The sequence below is a fragment of the Homalodisca vitripennis genome, chromosome 5 (genome assembly GCF_021130785.1).
Source record: "Homalodisca vitripennis isolate AUS2020 chromosome 5, UT_GWSS_2.1, whole genome shotgun sequence".
In the NCBI taxonomy this organism is placed as follows: Eukaryota; Metazoa; Arthropoda; class Insecta; order Hemiptera; family Cicadellidae; genus Homalodisca; species Homalodisca vitripennis.
This window is the reverse complement of record NC_060211.1, coordinates 116799537-116821153: the sequence shown is the minus strand read 5'-3', so window position 1 is coordinate 116821153 and position 21617 is coordinate 116799537. Positions and strand designations below refer to the sequence as shown.

The 21617-nt window shown below is 32.4% G+C and overlaps 1 protein-coding gene across 3 annotated transcripts in view; it reads left to right on the top strand.

The window, feature by feature from the left end:
* Nucleotides 1–397: 397 nt before the first annotated feature.
* Nucleotides 398–21617, top strand: part of LOC124362789 — a 40840-nt gene continuing 19620 nt past the window's right edge. For all 3 annotated transcript variants that reach the window (XR_006922497.1, XR_006922496.1, XM_046817577.1), the window contains exons 1-4: nt 398–804; nt 8151–12058; nt 16858–18227; nt 18321–18599. Coding sequence is in view for 1 of the 3 variants with exons in the window: in XM_046817577.1 (XP_046673533.1) it covers nt 684–804; nt 8151–12058; nt 16858–18227; nt 18321–18599 (5678 nt within the window). In the remaining 2 variants the exon portion in view is untranslated. The remainder of the gene's footprint in view (nt 805–8150; nt 12059–16857; nt 18228–18320; nt 18600–21617) is intronic.

The following is a 21617-nucleotide window of genomic DNA, read 5'->3' as shown; positions in this document are numbered from 1 at the left end:
GACCTTCCTATATATATTCAAATAGGAAATAATTATTGTAAACTGTTATTTTTCTCTCATATAAAGTAAAAATAAAGTTAAAAGTACGTTAAATGACTTGTAACTTGTAATTCTTTTCAAGTCCATTACTTCCATATTGTATAACATTTTCAATCAATTCAAAGATACTGGTCTTTAATAATATATAATATTTATTAATGTGTTTAATGCCCTGTGAGTAATGTTTACTATGTAGGAGTACATAGAACTTTGTAATTTTATTATCCTGAAAAATAGCAGGACAATTTAAAGAAACTGATTTTAAAATGTGCATTTTTCTAACAGTTTCATAGCTTTGATATTTATATTTCTTTACTCTTTGGCGCACTGTTGTGTTTTAGTAACTCTTCCTTCATGTTCTCTAGTCTCGCCTAAATTAATCTTGAGTAAATTTTGTAACTTTGCGATGTGATTTAAGTGTTTACTTTTTTGTCCTTTCTACTAATGTTTAATGTCTAAGGTTCTGAGTGAATCAGGTCAACTGTTTTAGTGTAATTTTCATTGTTAATACAGAGAGCAGTAATAATTTTAAATTTTGAAAAGTTAATTAATGGTAGTATTGACGATTTGTAGTGTGTCGTTTAAAATTTGTGTTCTCAAAACCTACATTTTATTGTAGCCAACTTCAGTGCTATATAGTAATAATGGACATTGAAGAAGGCGAAATACATTCTGATGAATCCAACTGTTCTAACAGATTCAGTAGACGTGGTAGAAGAAACTTTTCTGAGGAAAGAACTTCGTCAAGGATAACACCACTAAAAAGTAAACAAGCCACCAACTACCTATAAATCCTGTGACTATAGATCATAGGCTATTAGACCTAAATATGGCTGCAGTGTAATAAGAGGCCACCAACACAGTCAGATAATAATTATTGAATGATATCAAATCATTGGTATTCATGATCATCCAAAGGACTGAAAGCAAAATGTCGGACCAAATAAAATAATATATTTCGAAGAACAATATGGTTTTGATAGTTTTCAATCTTAAGCGGCCCATACACTAGACGTGCAGTTTTTTATACTGGCACGCCGTGCTTGGCATGGCACTTTGTGCCCCACACACTGACAGTTTAGTCAGTCCCGTGTCGTGCTAGAAGTTGGTTGTGGTACTGTGATATTGTGTAGTATTGTCGTGCTACATAATGCATACATGCACATAATCAACTGTACAATCAGGCACCACAGTTCTGCACAGTTCCACTAGGTCTAAATACGCATTTTGTTTTAGACTTTTATTTGAGTACTCTTTACACTTCACTCGCCACAAACAATGGTGATTTCTGTACGAATCTATAAATAATGGTAAGAAATTAGGAGAGAGAAAAGTTTGTGTGTCAGCAGTTGTGGTAAATATAGGAGAGTATTTGCCGAGAGAGAACGAAAAACAACCTCAAAAGACACTCCACTCTCAGCACGTGGCGCGGGACTGGTCCACACACTTGCAGGATGGAACGGCGGTAGGTGGCACGGCACGCCGAAAATCAAACCGATCTTGATTGCCATCGTGCCATGCAATGCACGGCGTGCTTAGCACGGAGACCTCCACACACTGGCACGTTTCTTCCAATTTTGGCACGGCGTGCATTGCACGTCTAGTGTATGGGCCGCTTTAGAGATTAATGTAAAATGTTAGTTGCAGTATTATAAGTGACCACCAACACAATCGGATGATAATGATGAATGATATGGAATCATTTATATTCATTTGTTTATTTGCACACAGTACACCTTTTTACATTTAATTGCAATTTTGGAAACGATAACTAGGCTAGGTCTATAATATTTACCAGAATCATAACAATATACATAATATTTTTATATGGACCAAGATTTAGAGGACAACTACTCAATCATAATTATAGTAACTAATCTGTTTTGAAGGCAGCAAGAGAGGAACCAAAAAAATCAACTTCAGGACATACAGCATTAACAGTTCTCATTAGTCTAGGTATAGTACTGTGGTAGTAGTAGTTTGTAGGATGGTGATGCTTGCAGAAAAACTTGACAGTGTCTGGATCCATTAGGAACATGAAGATTAACTTGGCGAAGAATCTCCGGACAATCTCACGAACATTGAAAGGACTGAAAGCAAAATGTCAGATCAAATAGTGTAGTAGATATATTTCAAAGAACAATTTCGTGTGGCTAGTTTTTAATCTTTATTTAATTAATTAATGTATAAATATTAATATAATTTATAAATTAAAATATAATATATAATTAATATAAATAAAACAAAGGAACAACATTTAGTTACTATATTTATTTTGAAGGATAAACTTGACTGCTTGTGAAACAAAGAAGACACGCACATCACTGTTCTTTCCGCCATTAGTCAATAACGAAACACAATTTTAATTTTGAATTTATTCCCAAACCCGTTTTTACTCTGAATAAATTTTGAACAATGATGTTGAATTGAATTAAGTTTTAGGATTTAAAAATATTAATATAAGTAAGCAATAGGTCTATTTTTATAAGTAAAATAAATGAACTTGTTTCTTAAATTGTATGTAAAGTACTCTTGAGCTGTGTAGTACTAACTGTTACTAACATATATTCTGCAAGATGATGGGCTATGCACTCACTTCTGAGACCAGTTTTAAGGATATCTTTATTTATAAAAACATTTTGAGACAATATTTGCATATTCATCACCATTGTTCTTGTCATTGTCACTAAACTGAATAACTATAAGTCAAATGTCATATTCGATCATATCGATATTTATAATTGATAATCATCATCTGATTGTGTTGGTGGCCACTTATTATACTGTAGCCTAAATAATAATATAATTTAAAAATTAAGGTATAATATGTATTCTTTGTTTGAAGTTTATTTTTGATGATGGAAGGGTTGTGAAGGAAACAGGAGTTTTCCGAACATTTGCCATTGTTTAGTGAAACAAAAAATCAGTAACACTACGTTTAAAATCTGAAGTCTGATCTCTTCTTCAGGTAAATAAATAATCTAATACATAATTACAAACTAGGTTAAAGTAAACAAGTCATACCAAAGCGTTGTGACATGCCTATGTTAGGAATTACAACCACCATGTTGTGTGTGAACTTCACTAACTCTAAAACATGCTCTTAATAAAAACTATACACAACACTAATCATTAAAACTGAACTACAGAATACAGGTCACAATACATCTGCCAACCACCTAAGACTCCTGCATCAGTCTGTATTCGTCTACCAATCACCTATGACTGATGCAGGAGTCGTAGATGGTTGGCAGACGTATTGTGACCTGTATTCTGTAGTTCAGTTTTAATGATTAGTGTTGTATATAGTTTTTATTAAGTGCATGTTTTAGAGTTAGTGAAGTTCACACACAGCATGGTGGTTGTGATTCCTGACTTGGGCGTGCCACAACGCTTTGGTATGATTTGTTTATTTTAACCTAGTTTGTAATTATGTATTAGGTTAGTTATTTACCTGAAGAAGAGATCAGATTGCAGATCTCGAAACTTAGTGTTACTAATTTTTTGTTTCACTGAACGATGGCTATAATATGTAATTACAACAAAATAATAACATTTACTTACTTTATATTTTCAAGAATAAACGTGACTGCTTGTTAAACAAAGAAGACACACTGTTCTTGCTGCCATTAGTCAATAACAAAACACATGAAGGAAACAGGATGTTTCCGGGAATTTGCTATTGTTCAGTTATACAAAAAATCAGTAACACTACGGTTTTTTTGCCCCCATCTTGTTTCTGCCGTGATGATTTCTATTTGCTATTGGCCTATGATTAGTCAGCGAATGCAGACCTATTATGACCTGTATTCTGTAGTTCAGTTTTAATTGGTGTTGTGTTAAGTTTTTTATTAAATGCATGTTTTAGAATTAGTGAAGTCGACACACAACATGGTGGTTGTGTTTCCTAACTTACGCATTTCACAACGTTTGTAATAGCCTAGTTTGTAATAGCCTAGTTTGTAATAGCCTAGTTTGTAATTATGTGATAGGTTAGTTATTTACCTGAAGAAGAGATCAGATTGCAGGGGCTTTTCTGCCGAAGAACCGCCTGAGCGCCCTCTCTTCCAACTCAGAGTAGAGTCAGCACCTACAATTCCCCCCCGGTGTTAACTACCTCTGCTTCCTCAGTTTTTTTTCCTTTTGTTGGCTGACTTCTTGCCCTTTTGCCTCCTCCATTCACTATCCGGAAGCCAGGTGACATCAGCTTTCTTTTGCTCCATCCGCCACCGCTTACGCAATTTGAAAGGGAGCTTGAGGTTGTAATCCAGTTCACATGCTTCTGTGTCCATAGATTCAACCTCCGCATGTGCACCACCAACTGCTAAATCGTTGTCAATGGTAGTTGTGCTTGATGAACAAGCAGAGAAATCCGAAGCCAGGTTGCCGGATGCAACTGCCTGTTGCAAACATTTCAGATCGAGTTCTGTTTGGGATTGTTTATGTGTTTTAATTTCAGACTCCATAAAGGTGCCACGAGTACTGAGGAAGTAAAAAGTCCACCCAGTGAGAATCCCGCATGACCAGGTTAGGCTATTTACACTTGGGGGGCCCAATCTCCAAGGGCTCTATTCGCGACGCACAACCCCTGTGCCATGCATCCCTTAGGCACAGGTCGCTTCACACTAGGATTGGGGTCTGCCAGTAAAAAATTAATTTGTGTGGTACGATTCCGAACTGACCAGCAGAGATTGGTCATACCCACTATACACCATACACCACTATAGCGCGGCGCCTAGGGCTGTCACCTCGCAGAGTGCACATTCGGGGCATTTGTCTAGATTCTGGGGTTTAGTTAAAGCAGGGCCACCTCGCGCAGGATGCTTGATAAGCGTTTATCCGAGCCCAACCATTGGTTGGATTCGAATCCCCCATTGGTCTTGAGCGGCACCTTGGTGTCACCCTTGGAGAGGAACTTTCCCAATTCATTGGGAATCACCCAAACTAAGGTCAGCCCATCCCCTAGACCCCATTTATGGTGGTTAGTATTTGTAGTGTGTAGTATTATTGATAAATGTTGTACTTTATTGTTAACGATAGTGACACAGTGAGTTTGTTCTGTACTGTGAATTTGGTATTGGAATCAGCATTTTATTATGTTTTTATTTCTATTTTTGAATGAATCAGTAGTTGAGCCTTATAAACAAAAGTCTCTAAAGTTGTCAGTGATTTAAAACTTGCTCTGGGGACCAGGTGTATAATGCTAATGAAAGTGGACTTTTTACCTAAAACATACTTGTGCATAAAGGTGAAATTAGGGCTCCAAGCCAAAAAGTTTCATAAGTAAGAATAACGCTTATGCCATGTGCTAACTTTTTTATTTTAAGAGTCTATTGTACATCTTTATGGTAAAAATTGACTTTTTGTATAACAATACATTAAAAAAATAAATAAATAAATAACTGTATTTTTGTAATGGCAGCAAGTACAGTAGTTATATTCATATTTTATTTGTGTCACAAGGTGTCAGACATGTAAATAGTAAAAAGTAAATCAATATTACACGGTTTCATTAGTTATATTTTATAAATACACATAGCCCATATTGTGTTTTATTCACCATAACATTATTACTTTTTATACTGTAATTTGAAATACCTATAATGTAATTTGGTTTAAGTAGTTATATTGAGGATCCTTTAGTCATAAATATCGACGATTCTATCGTTCAAGTGTTGGATGCTTATTATACTGCAGCCAAGTGGTCTTGTTAAGTTCGTGTCAACCTCCTATTGGTTGCTGTTGTCATCAGCCGTTACGCCATCTTAGGATATGTAAAATAACAATAATGCTGAAATCAGGGAAATTTGACCTAATTAAAAGAATTTTTTAATTTAGATTTTCTAAGAATAAAACTTAATATCAACCTTGACACAAGTGTCTCTTTAAGTCCCGATTTAGTGGTCCCACACTATTATTGAAAAGTACTGTGAGGCGACTAGATAAGTGGTTTGGTTATTTATTGTTCCTATTTACATAGGTGACAGTAAGAAAGGGAATACAAATAAATTAGATTAATAAAATTATCATTTTAGTATTTCAAAATTTTTAAAATTTGTATTTTTTATTAAGAAAATGTCCTGGTATGAACAGAGCGGTAAGACTTTTTTTCTGGTATAATTAATCTGATGTGTTGGGTGGAAAAATAATATTTCTCTCTTATAAAAATGTATAAGGAATGAAATAATGCTTCCATTTTTTATAGCCGTTATTGTGTATCTTGTAGATAGATCAACCATTGTGTGCTTGATTAATTAGCATCACCTATTTTTCGGGAAGAATACTTAAGACCTTTTTAAACCATTCTGCATAGTGCTTAGAATTAATTTTTCTATAGTAATCTCTAGTGTGGTAATGAAACCAAGAACAAAACGATCTTCATTACCCATACATACAACTCTTTCCTGGTTCTGATTGTGTCTTGAATCTACTCTCCTATCGTAGATTTGTTGAATACAGCCTCTGTATTGGTCACAGTTGTTGAAATTGTTCTCCCATTTGAAATTGAACACCATTTTTACAATTAATATAAATGTAGCTGCTCACTTATGGAAAAATGTATACAGTAGCTTTTAGTACTAAAACAGACATGCCATGCTGTTGTACTGTGTGTTCTGTTATGGCTGACTTGTGCTATGCTTAAGAAATATTGTGATTTTGTCTCTACAGCAAGTTTGCTCTGTAAAGAATATTTTATACCCTTTTTATCAGAGATCTTACTTAAATATATATGTTCTTTATATAGAAGCAACGATGATAATCAACCCCATCAAGATAGGTTTATTGTTGAGTTTCTTGAAAGAAATTACTAATTGTACAACTTTACAAGAGTATTTTTTGACATGCTCAGAAATTATTTTGTTTTACCATACAATGCTTTCGTTATTTCTTAAATAATTTCCTATGTCTCTAAGAAATAGGAAATTACTATGTATATATATATATATATATATATATATATATATATATATATATATCCTCTTACTATATATATATATATATATATATATATATATATATATATATATCCTCTACTGTATATTTCCTACTCTAGCAAGGAAAGTAAAAGATATCCCACTAGTAAAACAATCACATAAATAAGCTAAAACTGAAAAGAAGATCAAAAATAGTAATGAATGGCTTAAAGGGGATGAAGATGAAAAGACAGCTTTTTCCAATATCAAGCAAAATCTAAATATTCAATCACATGATAACTTGGAAACAAGAAAAAGAAAACTTAATCTCCCTATGGAATGCACTAAAGCTATGACCACTCTCTATTTATACCAGTTATTAGTTTTGTAAGTTCTTATGTTTTTTTGCAACACTCCTGTTAGTTTAAAAACAAGTCTCCAATTCTAAAATTATTATTTTTTAAGTATTACTGGCCAATAGTTTGACGAAGTCTATTGTAACTTATTATGTTGCTTAATTACTAATAAAGACATCTTGAATCTTGAATAATGGCTTGAAGTACTTTATTATGCAAGTTACTAGTATTAGGATATATTTTACATAGGTAAAAGCGTAGGTATTTCTCCTAATTACTTCAAGAGTGAAATCATCCAGTGTAACATTTAGCTGTCCTATCTATACACAGTGCTTCTTGCTTGGTCTATGATTCCTGTCTTGAATTTTCTTCATAGAAGCATTGCATCTCTTCACTGTTGCTATAGAATTTCCTAAATGGTAAATTATATGCCCAAGATAATGACTTGGCCAAGATGAGTGGCCAAGTTTTTGAACCGCCTGGTTAGGAATAAAAACCTACTTCCATTAAAATTGCCCAGGACCAGAACCACAAGTAACACCTTCTGTTTGTTTTTTCTTTCAGATTAGTGTACTTGAGTATAATTGAAAAATTAAGTTAAAAAATTACTAGAAAATAAAAATGTATTAAAAATTGCTTAGAATATATTGAGATATGGCGTAAACTACCCCTTTAATTACTTTAAAACTAAAAGAATCTGATATAGAAAGATTCCACTTAATTGCAGTTGAAAGGGTTAATTCTGAACATTAAAATTTGTAAAACTTTATAATATGTGTTAGTCTAATCTCTACATAAAATGCCTGAAACATTAATTTTCATTATTTAATTCTTTTTCTAGGTTATGAGCAGTCAACAAAACACTTAAAGAAGACAGGAAAAATATCTCATTTTTCTGAACGTTCGAGTAAAAGAAGTAATTATGACTATGTGCACGATTCTACAAAAAGGAAGAAACATAAGCGTAAATCAAAAAGTGAGCGTATGAAGGGTGTATTTGACCATAGAAGCAAAATTATTACAAAGGACATACTGTTCAGTCAGCAAAATACAAATACTTTGTTAGAGAAAGTAGTTTCTAAATCTGGACTAAGTTCTGTACCATCAGCAACTGCTACTCAACCCTTTCAATATTCACTAATGAACAAGCTTATCACAGCTGGGTTGGCTAAAACACAATTACCTGTTCTAGATAGTCAGGTACGGAAACCATCAAACAATCTTGTTCCAAAAGTAGAAGAAACAAAAGAAGATGATGATAGTGAAATTGAAGTGATTACCCCACCAAAGAAAGTACCACCTGTTGTAACTTTGGATTCTGATGGAGAAGAACTTGAGGTGATTGTACAAGGGAGTGTTCATGAAAGTTCAGTAGAAATAGTTAATCTGACTGGATCTATTGAAAATTTACATGGAGAGACTCAGAAGTCAGAAAATGAAGAATCAATTAGTTTACCTTCATGTAACAAAGGTTATTCCAGTGATAATGTTTCTGTCAAATGTTTAGATTCAGATGAAGTTCCATATACACCTTCAAGCCCTTCTTCTTGTAATAGTCTTATAGAAAACGAAATACGAAATCCTGAATTATCGTCTGTAGAATCATGTCACTCTCTCGAAGTTGAAGGCAACTGCTCTAGCAACTCTCATACAAGTCAAGAAGTGACTTCAGCAAGATGTGACCAATACATTTCACCACTAAAAATACCAAAGTTAACGTTTGGTAACCAGATCTCAGTATATTCTGAAACTTTTCTAAACAATGATACTGAAAAAGACATCAGTACCACCTGTCATTCTGATAACAGTTCAAATGAGAAACAAGTAGAGTCATGTGTAGGTGTAACCCAAAATCTAGAAAAAGATCATAGCTCTGGCATGAATGATACTTCAGCAAAAGAAGACATTCTTTCTGAACGTAACAAGTTGAACATCTCAGATTCTAATAATTTCAGGAATAATTCAAGCAGAAACAATGAGGAGTGTATATTAATTTCAGATCAAAATTTTAATATTAAAAGCTCATCTTCAGATACAAATTTAAAAGAGAATGACATTTCTGATACAAATGTGGAAGTTAATAGTCAATCTTCTGTAGATAATGCAACAACCAACTTCCCTTTTAATTGTTGTGAGAAGAAAACTTCTGAAAATACCTCTGATATTTCAGATGAAAGCACTAACCCTACAGATAATAACATAGGAGAAACATTAGAAAAGAATCTAGACTTAACTAATAAACAAGAAGCTTGTAGTTTTTTACCTGGTTATGATGATAAGTGTCCTCTGAATATTGATCAGAGTTTTAAGGAGACATCCACAGTAAAGGAAAGAAATGAAAATTCGACAAATGACGTAAATGCTATACAAATCAAAGAAAATCATTTAGACCTTGAGTTGAGAACCTATTCCTGTCCTGAGAGTGACAAATTTGAATTAGAACCAAATACTTTGTGTGATAAAATCCTACAAAGTGACGACGAAGAAGATATTTCAAAGTTACGACTTATTGCACTCTCTACTAAAGGAAAAACTAATCAAAATCTAAACACAAGTAAAGAAAATAACAACTGTAAGGAAACTGTATCCCAATCAAACACTTCGGCTGATGATGATGATTATGAAAATGAAGAAGAAGAAGTATTGCAACTCCGTGTTGCAGCACTAAAGTCAGCAGTCATAAAGAAGCACGAGGAACGTAAAAAAAGAGGACTTATTGTAAAAAAAAGGAAGCGGGGAAGTAGTGGTAATGCAGATGATTTTGTTATTCCAAGTTTAAGTGGCCACGAGGTTCTTCTGTCAGAAAACAGTGTGACTTCCAAGCAAAGTGAACTTGAATGCCCTAGGTCACCAGAGACTGTTCAAGGTGAAGAGGACATGGAAATTGATTCTGATTCAATTGGGGATATTATAGAAAATAATAATACCCAAAAGACACCTCAAATGATCAGTGATTCTAATACTTGCAAGCCTCCCTTATCTAACTGTGATACTATATCTGATACGTTATTTAATACCTACATGCCTCCTTCAATTCCACTTATACCTCCTCAACCGTTACCTCCAGGTGTGGATATGGACTATTCAGTTATATGTCTTAATGAATCCCAGCCTCAAAACCTTTGTCACTCAACACAATTTCCCCCTGTTTTACCTCCACCACCTCCACCCCCTTCTTTAGTATTTCCTTCATTACTTGCACCACCACCACCCCCACCTCCCCTTCCTCCACCACCTTCACCCCCTACCATATGCCTTGACACTCCTCTCTCACCGCAATTGAACGGTTCAACACAGGATCCACTACCCGTTATTTATACGAATACCTTACAATTACCTGTCACTCCTGATCCCACTTATCACATTGAAAATGTCTTAGCTGAAGTAGGCTATTCAGAAGTTATTGAAAGAAATGAAAAATCAAATTGTGATTTTCTGTTATCAGAACAGCCCTTCCAATCACAACATAGTAAATGTTCCAACAGTTCAGACATAGATGTTAACCAGTTAAGGCCAAATTTGAAAACTATTCCAGTTCTCAAGAATCTCCCAAAGAAAGTTTTAACAAAAAAAATACCTAAGAAAGTTAGAAAACGCGGTAAGAAAAGTAAAGTGTTAAATAAACTAAAAACATTTGAACCTGAACTGTTGTGTATTACAAATACTCCAGCATCCTTTAAAAGTAAAAATAAAATGAATTTTAAGTCACACATACAGTGTAATTTCACCACTACAGACTCTTCCAAAGAAGACACTAAGCTTTTAATAAACCTTGAAGAAGATAATGCAATCCCTTTGTGTACTATTGACCCATCCTTAGAAGATAACAACAGAACATGTACTCAAAATCCAAATTCTGAGAGTTTACACAAAGAGGATATTTATAGCGACAGTATAGATCTAAATACTTGTAGTGAAAAACTCTCCGATTCAAATTCTCTAGAGGATAAATCCTATAGCGTAGAAGATGAAATGGATTTATCTGATATGATAGTATTAGATGAAGTTGGTCCTGAGAGTCCTGAATGCAAAATAAGAATTGATGTTGATAAAGAGTGCTCCACAGCAAAAGAAAAAGATGAGGAAGATGAAAATACTTTAAGGGTTCAAGCATTAACATCTTTATCAATAAAAACTATACCAATAAAACATAATACTGCTTCTACTCTGTCCCCGAAACCACAAGTTAAATGTAATCCACCTTATCACAGAGAAAACCACAATAGGACAATTCTATATTCTAAAGAGGAAGAGAGATTTAGAAATAATGATACAAAGTTTGGAAATGTATCTGTGACTCACAGAAAGAATATTAATAATGATCTCTCCAAGTATAAATTGAATAGGGTTGTGTCTAGTGAGCCACGAAGAAGTGTGGTGAGAGAAAGAGAATCATTAAAGGTGGTAATACCATCGCAATCACCTCCACTTTCTTTATTACCAGAAGCCTCTCCTCCCATGACGAAAAGATTTGTTATCAACGTCGGTCCAGACTCTGATAGTGACGAGGAGGTTGAGTGGATGCGTAGGGTCCACATACAAGAAAACCCTGAGCCACCACCTCAAGTAAACTTAGATTTGGAGCGTAGCATAGATTTGTTGCTCATGAATGCTCGTCAGAAAGTAGGGAAATCTCAGCCTCCCCCAATTAAACCAGACCTGACTAAACGTGTTGCATTGAGACCAAATAGATGTTTAACTCCAGATTCAAAGAAAGAGCAAGATTCTGATCTCTTAGATACTCCTCTGGTAAGTGTTTTTATTATTATTTCAAATTATTAATAATAGTAATTATTTCAAACAACTTACAGTTTTAGTCAATCTCATTATCAAAGTTTGTCTCAAAGCACTCTTCTTATAAAATTTGTGAGTGTTGCTGTCTGTAATTTGTTATTTTTATGTCAACCTTGTAGTGTCATGTCATTTTACCAATTCCTGTGCGAAAGGTGCCATGCCATTCATTGCAAAATGTAGAGTTTTAAGTAAACTTTTGCGTTGTCTCTATTTCTTAGCACAAATTCTTCTAATTTTTACCATGTTAAAAAAATCTAAAAGAGAATAAACGTGCTATAGCAAATTATCAAATGTCAGCAACTGTAGCTCTTGTCATACTAGTATGGATCATCGTTCTCAGCGATCCTCTGCACTTAAAGTGCTGTAATTTAGTTTAAGAAGAGGTCAGTATACTTCATTCACTTTGGTAAGGTTAAACAAAAAATATAAGTAGATCTATAATCCTGACGTGATGCATCTTCACCCAGAGTGCTAATATAGTAAAATAACAGGTTTCTTTTCAACTCGTATCATGAGTTCAATCATTTGGCTTTATATGGTGCTTGAGGTTATATTCTAACAATAGGTTTATTTCAGACATTGTGTTATATTTAAGTACGTACAAAACTGTTATTCATGGAAACAGTGCTTTTGACACTTTGATTGTACTGGTTAAAAGTAATAAAATGTATGAAAACCATATCATATTACTTGAAGCACATGTATGTAAACAAGCAAGTTATACTATTTCAGGGTGACAAGTAAATACAGTTTTACATTCTTCAGTGACAAGTAAGATTTGTGCTTGGTACGAGTTTGTAATATTGATTGTTTGTCATACGTTTTAAGTTGATTTTGTTAAATTTTATATGCACATTTTTTACATCATTTTGAGATTAGTGCACAAGGTATTTTACCCTCAGTAAAGTATTAATAAGGCAAGTACCAACAATGTAACTTGAAAACATTTTATCAGCTATGACAATTGAAGAAAATACATGAAAAATATCATTAAAACTGACACTAAACAAAGCAAGATGTAGGAATTTATATGTGTTACTTTTGAACGTACTACTTTGCAAAGCACTTTAATGTGAAATTTTAATATTGAAAGGTTCTAAGGACCGTTTAAGATTTTTTAGTCACAATGTGTTGACTTATCATAATTATCAGAATTTGTTAAGTAACTATAATCTGAAAATTTGTACTTTTTTTCACAAACATTATCTAAAGTTCAAAAGGATAATTACATTGGCTGTCAAAACGTTTTTTTCAGAATGATTAAAAAAGATCACAATGATGAACTAATGTAAACATTGAATTATAAAAATTATGGTTGGAGTTTCCAGATGATGCTAAAAAACTTACTAAACTTAAATGTGAAGGTTCTAGTTTTTAAGACACACTATTCTAGAAATCCAGTTAACATTCACAATGTCCCTTAAAATTTTGATGTTAATATCTATAATAAAATAAAAATGGAGGATGCCAACAGCAACGTATAGTTTTTATTGGTATTGTTGGAGTATATTTTCATGAATAATATTTTTTGATATACAAAGTTTTATTCTTTTACATACATTGGTTGAAAAAATATTTAAGTATCCCTAAACTTTCATATCTCTCACTGTATAAATGAATATTATACAGTGTACATATGCATATATATGCAAAAGTGTAGCTTATTACAAAAAAAGTTGAAAAGATAAAATGACAAGAATCCCCCTCCCTGAAAATGACCTCTACATCTTTTTCTGTCCATTAATCTGACCACCCAATCTGAGATCTGAATTTATGATAATACTGTACTGCAGTCCCCTGATTTAATTTTATGGAAATGAACAAAATTACATTTGTCAGCATTCATGATGAGGTTATTGCATGACAACCAGCTTTGAAGTTGATACAAAGAGATGTTGACGATTTTCTTCGAAGTCTCAAGTGACAAAGCTTGTGGCACCACCGTTTTGAGCTAGCTATGTTAGTGTGCACAAATTGGCAATCAGGTATGTGTAGAACAAAAATATATATTATTTTGAAGGAGATTTTGAGTATCAGAATAAAATAAAGATGTATAGTGAAGAAAATACAAATTTCTATTAAGTGACCAAAAACAACCTTAAATTTAGTAGAATTCTTACTTAGAAATACCTTGTAATTTTGTTAATTACTTTCATAGAATGTTTGTATGGAATTTCATAGTAAAATAATGGTAATCTTGTGGAACTTAGATATATTTGAAAATTAATAATTCAAATCATAAGAACAAATTAAATAATAAACCTAGTTACATCAATACAAATACTCTAATACATTTATTAGACTTTGAATTTTATACTTCTTTATATCTTTAGTCAAATATATTAATATCATCTGTGTATAATGTAACTAATTGAAATGAACAGCTGAATTAGCTATAATAAGTTTATATTACTTGTAATCCATCTTTTAGAATAGTAATATTTTTGTTTGTGTTAGCAAAATGAATGAAAATTTCATGGTAATGCATTCATATTTATTTTTCATTGATTAATTCTGTTTTTATTAATTAATACACAGAGAATTACATAAACATAAATTGACAGTAAATAAGTAATATGGCTCAGCAGAAGTAGCCTGGTATGTCTGGTTTTGTAAATGGGGGAGGTTATTGACAAAACATTGGGCTAAAATGGATCTTTCACCACAGTTCTTATAATTTGGACATATTTATACTATCAAAAGAAAAAACATTTTCAGTGGTCTTGCCATAGAGTAGAATATGTATTTCCGGTTTTAAATATATCAATATTAACAGATATTTTTTATTTAGAATCATCAAAATTATCACTTGATATCGATTAATTAATTTTAGGATAACTGAAGGTTTATAAACTGAAAACACATTTAAAACTGTAAAAGTAATATTTTTCTAACAGTGGTTTTCTTTTAAACCTAAATAAGTTAAATTTAATAAAATAAATCAGGCAGTTTTAACCCTGGAAGTGTCGGTCAACCCATTTGGTGTCGATGAGGTCACTTCTAAAGTGCAATCGACACTAACGGGGTCGATTCGTATTATACCGATAAAATGCATATTACCGGTCACAGGTCTTTAAATTATATATCAATCTATTGCTTATGAGTTGCTTTTGATGTTTAGTGGTCTTTGATTATCTTTTGTGCTGTATCTAAATGGCAACCAGCTTAACTTTATAAGCTGTCATTGTGCTCGATCGTATCTGTGTAGTGGAGATTGCCGGTTGTAAACAAATCATTTCTTGTTTGTTCGGGAGTGTGTGTACGTGATTTGTGTCCAGTTTTAATATAATTAGTTTCATTTTAAAACTAGTAATGATCCATGTGGATCTAGTGATATTTATAATATTCTTATGGAATCTGATGTACTGCCAGAAGCAAGTGACTCAGAGTGAGAAAACCAAAAACCTAGTGTAAATATATTTTGTTTTTTTTTTCTTCAATTCTAAAATGTTAAAAACTGTTTTACATATTGCTCTATATCATCAAACATAAAAAAAGTTAGACACATTGTGAATATTTATTTGATAGTATTTATTTCATTGTGTTGCCTAGCAACTGAAAAATGGCAAATTTGCACTTTTCTGTATAAACATAATTGTTATCACTTTTTTTATTTTTTAACCAATAAAACTATATATTTTTGTTTATAACTAAATTTGTTACAATTTGGCTATCCTACATGTTCTATTCATCTTAATCTTTGTAAGATGAGGATAGTTTTATGTAACATAATTATTTCACACATAAAATTATAGTCACAATACATGGCATAATTTTTTTTAAATTTCCTATTAAAAATTTTTTAGTTTTATTCTCTGTTTTATAACAAAAACATTGATGTATATAACACTTTATACTTAAATAAAAATACATTTTTTTAATGAATTTTACCGTGAGAGTCTGCAAATTGCATGAAAAGTGCCGACATTTCAGAAATTCTGATGGACACTTCCAGGGTTAAAATACTGTATACTATGCGTTTTTTCCTGACTTGAAGACGGACTTTCAATAACTGATAGGTATGTAAATATGTGGAAAAGAAACAAAGTCGTTTTGTGAGAGGAGCAAATATGGTCGTGTTCTGGCACAGGGAAACAATATTACATTGTGTTCATTAGCTGTTTACTACTAGACCAGCTCGCATGAAAATAGTCCGATGGTGGCTGTTTAATCTGAACTCCAACCCCCTCTGCAGCATGCACTCAACACTGTTTTACATGTATGTAAAATTTTTGATCCGATTAGCATCTGTTACAATAAACAATCAACAACTGTTACCATACATATATTTTGATTTCATTCTTGTGTTTTGCAGACAACGTATAAATCAAGCGGACAATAGATGAAATATATGAACAGCTGGTAATTCGATTTTTTGTAAGGCTCCTCTAGTACACACTTTAGCCATTTTAAAACTTTTTGATAACTTGAATTATACTGTACCACTTAAAATTCAACTGATACATGATTTATTGTCATCATTATATTCAGTAAACTTCATGGAATAATAAAATTAGTCCTATGAAATTTTAAACATAAAACATTTTATTCTAACGTTTGATTACTGTAATTTTAGTATATGTTTAGTACAGAATATTATATGTTTATATATGATGTATTTTAATTCCAGAATAGACCAGTATAACATTTGCAAGTGAATTGCTAAGAAAACGCACTAAAATGAAGTGCTCATGAGTGTTATATTCTAAGAAAATATTCATGGTATTCATATCAATTGTTTAATTTTGTTTCAGCGTTTATTGCCAAAGGAGCAACAGGAAGAATATCAAAGGTTAAAGAAAATTATAGAAGAAAGAGAAAGTAAAAAAAAGTTACAACAAAAAAGAGCAATACTAAACAAAGAAATGAAAAAATCTCCAATCCCGATACAACATGTTTTGACAGATGAGGCCAATAAGCATAAACCGAGTACTGGGGAAACTAAGCGCAAGTTAATTTCCAGTAGTGATTCAGAAAATGTTACAGACACTAAAGGATCCTTGTCTTCATTGGCATGTATTAATCCTAAAAAACAGTCAGATCTTAAAACAAAACTTGAACATACAGACAAATGTGTTTTATTAAGAGAATGTCATGAAAATAGAAGTTTTGTAGAAGAGGAAAATGATACATTAACTAATAATAAAAATGTTCATTCAAGTGGTGGAAATCAAACTGAATCAAAAACACTAGATACTTTTTCAGATACGGAAAAAGAAAAGAAGATATCACAATTCAAAACCAAAGTAAAAAATTTTTGCTTTGAAATTTTAGAAGGTTGTTCAATTGATAATGGTAATAACATGATCCAAAAGTCCAATACCAAAGAGATGAGTTCAGTTAATCCTGATACAGTTAGTTGTACGGGCAGTGATGGCTTGAATGCTGTAAACATTGATAAAGGAACACAAAATGATCTGAGATACGAGCCTTCAGTTAGTGCAGATAAAGGTGTGAAAGGAAAACATAAGTATGTTGATAATGAAATCCTTACTGATAATCACACAGATTCATCTGTAAATAATGGTGAAATAGTTCAGTCAGCAAGTCATACAGATATATCACAATGTGAATTGCAAAATAGTGTTACTAGTAATCCTTTATTTGAAAACACTATTATAACGGAGTGTAGTGGTGAATCAATGGAAGTATTAACAATGCCACCATTCAAAGACACATGTTTAAAGGATATAACTCAAACATGTAAAGAGTATGAAATTAATACTTCAAAAATTATGAAAAAATCTCAAATGTTAGCTGAAAATGGTATTGAGGTTGTTACTCATAAGGCATTAGATTCAGTGAATAACACAGAAACAAATGTTCCTTCTAATAATGAAATAAAGAATGATAAGATTGTAACCACATTGTTAACTCACAAAATCCAAAAAGTGACTTGTAACAGTGGTAAAGAGAGTGGCACAGCATTTGATGGACAAACTTCAACGAGGGTAGTCTCCAATGAGGAAGTAGAGTATACAAAAAGTCACAGTATAGAGATGTCTGTTATTAATACGAGTTCATGTAAAACAGCTTGCCGTCAATCAGATATTTGCAGTGTTCAGAAAAAATCTACAGACTCAGAAATTCTGCTCTCAAATCAGTCAGAGCTGCTAAATGAAAGGTAAGTTATGGAATAATATATTAAAATGTAAAATATACAATACTGTGATCTCAGAATAAATACTCAAGTATTGACTGTTTGGTTTTCGGCCAGGTTCACACTGATAGACGAGTTAACCGATATGTCAGAAGTATTGACACAGCTGGAGCGAGAGAAGTCGCAGCTGGATGAGGTTATGGCTAGTGTTAGTCGTTTCCGAAAGGCATTGCGGCAAGCTGAGACTCGCCTGTGTAATCTGCACGCTGGGACACAACAGCTGCAGCAAAGTGTGAATGCTATACAACAGGCTGTTACAACACGCTACTCCCACATTCAGCATCTAGAAGATAGCTGTCGAGATCTGGGTCATCAATTGCGTGGGACAGACTACGAGTGAGTTTATCTATGTAGTTTAAACTGAGAGAGAATGCCCAAGTAAAAAGATTTTTATTTGTTTGAATTTTATTTTGATAATGATAGTAAACAAATACAGTGAAATCAGTCATATCTGTCCTACTGTGGTAATTTGATAGGTCAGATATTGTTAAAGCGAGATTAGAATTGTGAGATGAAAAATGTGTTATTCATAACAAATAAATACATTACGGATGTTGCGGTTTACTTTTTGAAAGCTTGGTGTAATTATAAACACATTGATTACTGCACTTAAAAACGCTTTCCCAAGAAATTTTATACATAAAAAGTTTATGGTATTTTATTATTTAAAACAACCTGTGTATTAGGAATATTTTTTTTTTTAAGGAGAAGCCGAATTAAGGTGTTTTTAAATTTTGTGGTTACATAACGACACCTTTTAATCCTTTTTATTTCATATACAAGTATGGAGTAAAATAGAATTCAAAAGGTTATGATTTAAATGTATTTTAGAAAAAGCGAAACACTCAATAGTGTTCAATATTTAAAATCCACAGATCTACTTTAGAATTGGCAATTGTTGGATTTCTGATTTTATTCCTTGTTTGTGAGGTGGCAGCCAACGGATTTCCAGTGATCTTGTAGTATTTTATTTTAACCCGTGATGTAATATTTAACCCCATTGGAATACTAGTTTATACAGTCTCTGAACTGCACAGCAAATCCAACTCATTTAGTGTAAATGAAGTAAATTCTGTTTGAAATTCTGATACTTTACTGTAATTCTTTAGATTTTACTGAAACTTGGTAGTTTTAATATATTCATCCTTAGCAACGTTTTTTTGTTATATAATTATTTCTTACTTGCAAAATATATTTATTTCTCACTTACAAAATATATTTATTATTCACTTATAGTTTTTTTTTATTTTTATATTTTAAACTTTAACATAAAAATAACAAGTATAATTTTATATTAACTACAAAATATTGTTTTTATTCAATTCTTTAATAACATTATTTTTAACCACTTCATCATAAACACTGTCAGAGTCACTTAAAATATATCTTGTCATTATGAATATATCTATCAATATCTTTACTATGTAAAGCTGAATGTTGCGTCATTGTACACACTCACTGTTTGTTTACTTGAGTGAAATATCACTGAGTCGATCATCTGTTTACTTTCTCCTTCTATAACTGTGATGTACTGCCCAGTTTGATAAGTGAAATTATTCCATAGAACACAGAAACAAAATTAAAACTGAATAGTGTTGTGATATCTTGTGAGAAAACGGCAAAATACTTGATGGCGAGATGGTTTCGTCAAAGTAGGCATTAACCCATAGGGACCCTGTTACAACTGAACATATCAAACCCATTGGGACCCTGTTGCTCCGTAACATAGCACATTTCAATGAAAAGACAAGATTCTGAACGTTAATTTTTGTACTTCTAAAACTTCAATGACTGTTAATTAAACTGTAAATAGTAAAAGAAAATCTACAATAATTTGTAAGTAGTGATTTTTGGTAATTGACTAGATCTTATTGACGAAATTCAGTAACTTGGAAAAATTCTGTAGGGTTTATTATTTTTTGTGGAAACTTAACTGTAGCACGACTGAAAAGTCCCCTTTCTGAAGCAACTATGGTCAGTTGAGTGTTCTTATGTAGGAGTTTTGGAGTTTTCATGTAAAAGATATTTTAAATTGTCTTTATTTGAAAAACTATAAACAAACAAAACTTTCAAGTCAGAAAACTGATGATACTTCATTTGTACATACAATATAAAATATTTTTTCTATAGACCATTTATTGATGTTTCAAAGTCAGAATTAATATTGGCGATTGCCTCACAAACCGAGCTAGGATCATAGGACAAGTGCAACTGGCAAGTGATAGCATATAGATGTGCCGCGCAATGTTTAATACCCGTAGGAAAGTCAGAAGTATACAATTAAATAGTACTGGACAGAGAGAACTTTACTGGGGTACACCTCACCTGTAGCTGATTTACAAGACAACCCCTGACCTCCTAGCTGCCTCTCTACGGACTCTTAACTGTAATCATGTATACTAATGTTGCAAATGTTAATTGTTAATCCAGACTTATAACGTTAAAAGTTTATATTAAAATTTTATATTATTTATATTAAAGTTATAGCTGTTGTTTTAAGTACTTCAAAACAGTTTTAACTGTAAATGACATTTATTTAGCAACAGAATAGAAAATTAATTTCAAAACTAAACAAACATTTCCGTCCATTACTATATTTTGTTGGTTAAAAATAATGAGTTATAAACAGTAAAGCCACTTGATAACAATTTCGTACAAGTTAGAACAACCTTTTTATTTATGTACTAATCCCTTATCATCTGTAAAGTAACCTTCCTTTTAGCTACAACTGTGTTGCTATTATCAGGACAGTTCCTATTTTTCCAGGGTTACGAATCTTTTCATTTGGTATGTTGTTTACTCAGTAGTGTTTTCACCAAAACCATAGAAGTCCATATAAGCCAATAACATCTTGTGACTTATGGAGTGGAAAGCCTGTGAATGATCAAACATGATAACTGAATTATATTTTCCGCTGTCTTTATTATCAATGAGATCACAAAATAGATTCATCAGGGCAGTACACATACTGTAGTTGTATCTAAATCCAGATCGTGTTTTAGACAGAATATTCTTATGATTTATGTGTTTCACCATCAGACAAGCAACTATTTTTGGAGAATTTTTGACATTGCAAGCAAAATTGAATTAGATACAAATTAACTAACGCTATGAGGGGTGGAAATCCTTTGAGGAAAATCTCCTTTAATCAGAGACTCATTTATCAAATTTATAATGGTAACTAAAGCATAAGGAATAAGCATTATGGCAGAGAAAACTATGAAGTGGGCGTCGGGTCCATTTTGCACTGACATAGGACACGATACCGGTTAAGTACAGTAGCACTTTGATTATCAGTCTCCTCACTTTTAACCCATTGGCCTACTAGTATTTCCAGCCTCTCAACTCCACAGT